Below are 7,730 nucleotides of genomic sequence, written 5' to 3' on the forward strand. Positions count from 1 at the left end.
TGTTCCCTAATTTGATGATTTGTTGACCAGTCTTCTATTTTCACAGGGAAAGGTAAGTTCAGACTAATGCAGAAAATATATTATAATAAATAATATGATAAATAAAATGATTATAATGAATGATAAATAAGATAGTAAATGTTCTTCTTAATAGTATTAATAAATGGGAACATGTGAGGAAAGGAAATTATGCAAATGGTAAACAAGGAGAGAAGTGTACTCTGTGATAAGTAAATTGAAATGTCAAAAATTTCTTTCATATGATACAAAACAAGATAATAAGACTGTTAATAAGATCATTAAAATTAAAAAGACAATATCTCTGCTGCTGCTGCTGCTAAGTCACTTCAGTCATGTCCGACTCTATGCGACCCCATCCCTGGGATTCTCCAGGCAAGAACACTGGACTGGGTTGCCATTTCCTTCTCCAATGCATAAAAGTGAAAAGTGAAAGTGAAGTCGCTCAGTCCTGTCTGACCCTTCGCAACCCCATGGACTGCAGCCTACCAGGCTCCTCCGTCCATGGGATTTTCCAGGCAAGAGTACTGGAGTGGGGTGCCATTGCCTTCTCCGTACAATATCTCTATCCTGTGATTATCTGCACAAAGAGGTGTTGTTTCTAATCAAAACTGTATTCCACGTACAGTTTTTCTCAGAGCAGTTTTTACATCTTTGTTTCTCAAACTGTATATTAAGGGGTTCATCATAGCAACCACATTGGTATAGAAGAGAGAAGAGACTTTTTGCTCATCCAGAGACCCAGCAGACGATGGTTTAAGATACATAAATGCACATGATCCAAAGAAGAGAGAAACAGCAATGATGTGGGAACTGCAGGTGCTGATGGCTTTGGACCTGCCCTCTGTGGAGCTGATGTGGAAGATGCTGGAGAAAATGAGACCATAAGAGATAAAGATGGTGAGACTGGGCACAGTGATGTTGATGCCCACCACAGTGAAAACCACCAACTCATTGACATAGGTACTTGTACAGGAGAGCTGAAGCAGTGGGTGAATATCACAGAAATAATGGTTGATGGTGTTTGCATCACAGAAGGTCAGTCTCAGCATGCATCCAGTGTGAGCCATGGCACCAGAAAAGGCCATCGAGTAGGAAGCAAGCATAAGGCTGGAACACACTTTAGGGGACATGGCAGCATTATACAAAAGTGGGTTGCAGATGGCCACATAGCTGTCATAGGCCATTGATGTCAGCACATAGATTTCAGAAATGACAAAAAAACAGAAAAAGTACAGCTGAGTCATGCACCCCATGTAAGAAATAATATTCTTCTTTGATATGAAGTTAATCAGCATTTTGGGTGTAAACACAGAAGAATAACAGAGATCTATGAAGGACAAGTTAAAGAGGAAAAAGTACATGGGGGTGTGTAGATGTGAATTTAGCCAAATTAAGATTATCAAGCCCAGGTTCCCCATCACAGTGACTGTGTACATTCCTAGGAACAGGAAGAACAAGGGGAGCTGGAGATCTGGTTGGTCTGTTAATCCCGTCAAAATGAACTGAGTCACGAAAGACCCATTTCCAGGAGCCATTCTTCTCTAAAGGACTCTGTGGATACAGAAGAAAGGGTTCCATTAGAGAACAACTCACCTCATCCAGTGTCCCATTCTACAAAACAGTATACACACTGCGAATGCCTGACACTATCCTGACCTGATCCCATACAGTCTGCCTTTTCCATTATCAGGATACAGAGTGAAGTGGACTCACCTAATTAGAGTTTCTATAAGCCAAATATAGCAACAGACATCACAATCTTACTAGAGAGAGAAGGCAAAAGCTACCATATGCAAATATACCCTCTGGAAAAACCCAGGGAAAAGAAGGATGGACAAGGATGCAACTCTTCTACTCTCTTCTCAACATCCCCGCATTCCTGTGAACTCTTCCCTCACCAGTACAACTGGAGGCAGTGACCCTAGCAACCTGGCGCTGGCTTCTCATGCAGATTAGACCTAATGTGGCAGGAACCAGGAGCACTGTTTCTAAATCAAGATGAGGGGACCAGAGTCTATGAAAATTAAGTTATTAACTTTGTCACAGAGTAAAAATCATAAAGGAAGAAGAGTGAGAGATCTACCTATTTAGAGGAAACTTCCTGACTGATATGTCCTTTGAGCCCCTCTAATATTCTCTGATTCCTCTCCAACAGATGCTTCTAGAAGTTTTACTTGAGTCTCAGCTACACAAGATAAGAAATAATGGACATATAATAAGTCCCTGGGCTCTGAACACCAAACAAGGAATAAGTATTATAAATTAAATTCAGAAACTCACCCAACTTTGATCTTAAAGCTGCAGGACTGTCTTCCTTACCCTACATCTTTACCCTGTTGGTTCTAGAAATGTTATTTCACGTTCTCCAGGCTTGATCCCTTTGATTTCAGGGGAGAGGATCTAGACATTGATCCCTTTGATTTCAGGGGAGAGGATCTAGACATTAATTCACCTATGCCCTAGAAATATTTCTGAGCCTCTATAATTTCTTATATTTTCAGTGTTTTCAAGCAACAGAAGAAAAATAATCCTTTTATTATTATACTTTCTACTTGATTAGACACAGAAGATTTAATGTGAGTGCAATGATGTAATGTACTTGGTGAAAAACAGGTTAGAAGCTTGCTTGGTCTCCTCCCCAGGGTGTAGATTATATGTACAATATGGAATAAGGAAATTATGGATCCTGGTTCATGATCTGTCTTTAGTTCCTTAGGGGCTCACTATTACTCCTTTTTGCTTTACTCTGGGGACTGTATATCCCTCAGGTAGATCCAACATGAATGCCCATCTCCTCATTATCTACACCTCTGAGGGGAAAGCTACTACATTGTCTCATTCCCTCTTTATTCACATTTACTAAATGGACATATTTCCACAAAAGACCTACTTCCAGGTTTCTTTCTTTATTTATCTGAACACATCAAATGTTGCAGCAACTAATTTCAGTTGTTCTCTTTCTGAGATGTCTCTGAAATAATTTGCAATATAGGGTATCCCTTCTATAGTTTATACTCTTAACATATTCCTGAAATTTCTACCAGACTCTCCTGCTGCCTAATTTTCTGGAACATTTCAGTAACTGAAGTTATCAATTCTCCTCATCATAGAAAAGAGTATGGATTATGGAGTTAGAGAGAGTGCTGTGAATCCTACCTTCCTTCTTCCACTTTTACACACTATAACACTTGGGATAAGTTATTGAATCTCTTGGTTCTCCTATGCAAAATAAGGAATGTAAAAATAGCATCTCTTTCATTGAGCTGTTGTGTTAATCAAATGAAAAAAAAAAAAAAAAAAACTAAGTAAAATGGTTAGGCCAGTATAGGTATATGAGTGTCGATAAACGTCAGCTGTTTTTAATCATGTTCTCAAATTTCATTAAATTCTCTTTCATAATACTCATCAGACTTTTCCCCTTTAATTCATGCTTTTCTATAAACTGTATTCTATAAGGACAAACATCTATTCTCTCTTGTTAACAATTTGGATCCTGAAACTAAGAACAATGCCGGAACACTGCTGAGTATACAGAAAGAATTCAATGAATACTTCTGAAACTCATCTTCTTTTTATCTAAGAGCTTTCAGAATACATTCAAAACTTCTCTTATGCTAAACCACAACATCTACAACCACAATGACCTGTACCCACCTGCCCCCAGTCACCACACAACTTCTGGCTTTATGATTAAACTGAACTAGTGTAATGCTGAACTATAGTGGCTCCTAACTATTATTTTCACATTTTCCCACATATTCACTCTTATTTGGTCATGAATAATGCTACTAGAATAAAGTCTGAAAACACAGTTCAGTCCCTCCCTAGTTCAAAAACTTTCAGTGGTTCTCCATTACCCACTTGAAAATTGAAGCTATGTAGTAAAAACATAATTCTCAAACCTATGATTAAGGCTTGGTTAAAATTCAAGAAGAAATTGAGAAAGATGAGAAGCCATGAATGTACCATTCTGATTGATCGAAGTATCTTGCACACTTTAAATATGATACAAAACTTTAACCTTCTCAAAAACATAAAAAAGAAAGTAGGAGAATGTTTACTTAACAAAGACTATCCAATTGTCTTGGGAGATTCAACCCACTTTAGAAACATATATGTTTTTGTGTGAAAAATAAACCTACATCAGTCTATCTTTAAACATACTACTTACATTGAGTAGGAGAGAGAAGAATATCATTCTATGTTAATAGTGTTCTCTCCCTTATTGATAGAAAAGCATCAAATGCTCAAAAATATGTCTTCAAAATGCTTCAAAAAAAGAGGGTATCCACAAACAAAATAATGATCTGTGCGGCTACCACAATTATAGAATTTGTTTGTTTGTTTTTAGTGGGGCAACCCTTAAAAGGGAGATGGAAGAAACCACTAGGCACTGAATTTCTGATGAACGAAAATTAAAATCATGCCATGTGAAATTTTAAATGTAGGGGTTTTTTGAAACATCTTCTTAGCTCTCTATGTCTTGTTTAGAATCTTCCCAATATATTGTATAATATTTGAAATCACTAGTCTAGCTAAATTAGGAAAGAAGCTATATATTCATGATGCAACATTTTGGAAAAGAATCCAATTTCACACCAATTTAGAAAAAGTTCTGTCCTGGTTGATGGGCACAGGAGAAACCCAGGGCTTACAAGTTTGACTCTAAGATTGAACACCTCCAGCAGAACCACAACTTCCCTCAAAACCCGTCAGTGCCAGTCACATAACTCAAGAAAGGAAGAACTACAAAGAGATCAAACCAGTCAGTCCTAAAGGAACTCAGTCCTGAATATTCACTGGGGGGACTGATGTTGAAGCTGAAGCTCTAATACTTTGGCCACCTGATGCAAAGAATGGAGTCATCAGAAAGGACGCTAATGCTGGGAAAGACTGAAGGCAGGAGCAGAAGGGGACGACAGAGGATGTGATGGCTGGATGGCATCACCGAATCGATGCACATGAGTTTGAACATGCTCCAGGAGTTAGCAATGGACAGGGAAGCCTGGAGTGCTGCAGCCCATGGGGTCACAAAGAGTCAGACACAACTGAGCAACTGAACTGAACATTTAAAATACTCTGGCTTGATTCCCCCTCCATTTAAAAGAAGTCCAAACACAGAGATGCACAGTTCCATTGCTAACTAAAACATGAATAATTTGTTGAACAATCAACAAAGTTCCCTCCTTTACAACATTACTACAGGTAATTATTACAAATTGTATTTTAAGTTATTTATATTTTTTCAAATTAACCAAAGATATAAATTACTCATTTTAAGGAGTAATTCTTTTATGTAAGTGAACAGATTTCATTCTAATTTTGAGGCTCATGAAAGGGAAGATTAGTGACCAGGTTTAACTCACTCCTAGGGTTACTCAAATTGTTATAAAATACATAATAAAGTACCTGCATCTGTATTCTATAGGTTTCCAAATGACCCAGTTAATTTTACTTGTTTAGATGCATTTGTTTCCATTCAAAAAAAAAGTTTATAGAGGGAAACGTGAGTTTAAACAAACAAACAAACAAAAAAAACCTCTAAGAAAGATCAACAATATTATGTAAATATAACTTGTTAAGGAAAAATCAATCATGTTCATATTGCAATCAAGAGATGCAATATGAGTGATCATCTAAAAATATCAGCCAAGGATTAAGCTATGCTGAACATCTCAAACACAAACAAGTCAAAAATCAGCTTTGCCAAATTTCAAAATACACAAATACTGAAGTGTTAACTAATGAATATTACTCAAAATATCTTAGAAAATGATCACAGTGTCACTGATACAGCATATTGAAGATTTTTAAAGTAGTACATTTTTGCTTTCAAAAAATAATCCAACATTCATGTCATAACTTGCTTTATTCTCCAAATATTTCTTTCACATTGTCATTATTCTCCCAGCTGCAATTTGATGTTTCTGTACCTAAAACTCCATATGAATGTAGCACACAGAAGCCAACAAAACAGGAAAAAATCTACTTGTTCAAAGGTCATCTAGTCCCATTGTTTTAACATTTTAAATCATAAATAACTTAAGTTTTTATCTTATATAAAGACATTCTGTGATCTCAACAGTATCTAGGGTCTTGCACAAGGGGTGAGTCCATGGGTAAAGGTTTTCATTATCCAACACTTTTCTGTGTAAATTACTTGTTCCTTTCTTTATGCAATTAATCCTTACAATTTACCTCCCGTAACTGGTGCCTTCTCTCTATCCACTTCCCCAAATGAGACCATAGCTCTTCCACTTTCATTCTCCAAAATACTAATAATGTGTGCTCATTATGCAAATAGTTTAAAAGAATCAAAGATTTAAGACTAGCAAAATATATTTACAGTACTTTGCAAACAGGGAACAGTTTCAGAATAAAAATGAAAGTGAAAGTCACTCAGTCATGTCCAATTCTTTGCAATTCCATGCACTTTACAGTACAGTGCATGGAATTTTATACTGTACAGTGCATGGAATTCTTCAGGCCAGAACAGTGGAGTGGGTTCCCTTCTCCAGGGAATCTTCCCAACCCAGGGATCAAACCCAGGTCTCTCGCATTGCAGGTGGATTCTTTACCAGCTGAGCCACAAGGGAAGCCCGGGTACCTAAATCTCACAACCAAGTCCCACACTGGGACATCTTATTTATTGGCCGTATGCTTCCTTGAGTCATGACATAATTACATGTTTCTGAGCATCCTTACTGCACGTGCCCTGCTCTCTGAAGTACAAACACTTGCAAGCGTTCCACATTCAGGTTTTTAATTTTGCAGAAATAGTAATTTCCCTTTTTGAGCAAATAATTTCTATAATATATGAGCTCATAAGGCTTTCTCTTTCTGACAACAACAGCAAAAGACAATCAAACTGTTTTGCTAAAAAGAAAAGAAAGGAATACCCAGCTTGAGAGAAATTCATATGTCACTCTGAGACAGAGGAGAGTCAACTTTAAATCAGGAATGTTTTCTCATATTTCATGCTCACGGAAATAGAATAATGTAATCAAGAATGATGGAGTTTACTGAAGAATAATACACTTGAAGTCAAAATGATAAGAATTTAGTCTACAATTTTTCTTTCTAAAGCTGTGTGACTTTAAGTAAATCATTACCCACTCTTGGCTTCACTTTCCCACCCATGCAAAACATGTATTTTCATCAAAATTGGCTATGTGTCAGTATTACTTACAAAGGTGAAAATAAAAGTCTTTGCCAAAAGAAGCTTAACACTAAAGGTTTACATATGGGAAAGAGATTATCCTTGATACTCTTAGAACCATCAATCTCTGGTATTTCAAGAAGGTATATTATTGCCAAGTGGAATATGGAAAGATAAGAGTAGAAATAGGGTATCTTATTTATCCTTCTTATTGCAAGTTGATAGATTAAAAATAACCCTAGTGATATGTCTTCAGTCTAGTGTTATGTAAGTCATTATTTGAAGGCCATTCATCTTTCCCCAGTGGAAAAAAGTTTCCAAATGATGATGAAAAAAGATAATATATTCACTATTTAATGTTTATGCAAGAAAAAGAGATGATATGTATTTTGAAAATAGTAAGAAAAATATATAAAAATGGAAATAAATTATTTAAATAGGACTTAAATTTCTTTAAGATACAATATTTTAAAAAGATAATAAAAATATGATAAGAAGGTTGCCATTAAAATTAAAAACTCAAGTTACTTGTGCACAGAGACAGTTCTAA

General features: G+C 36.3%; 1 protein-coding gene across 1 annotated transcript; it reads right to left on the minus strand.

Moving 5' to 3' along the window:
* Positions 1 to 623: 623 nt before the first annotated feature.
* LOC122430975 (olfactory receptor 8B3-like) lies at positions 624 to 1,556 on the minus strand. Its single transcript, XM_043451975.1, has one exon. It carries the CDS (start codon positions 1,554 to 1,556, stop codon positions 624 to 626), a length of 933 nt encoding a protein of 310 aa, XP_043307910.1.
* Positions 1,557 to 7,730: the final 6,174 nt, after the last annotated feature.

This window comes from Cervus canadensis, chromosome 29 (assembly GCF_019320065.1).
Source record: "Cervus canadensis isolate Bull #8, Minnesota chromosome 29, ASM1932006v1, whole genome shotgun sequence".
NCBI classification, from domain to species: domain Eukaryota; kingdom Metazoa; phylum Chordata; class Mammalia; order Artiodactyla; family Cervidae; genus Cervus; species Cervus canadensis.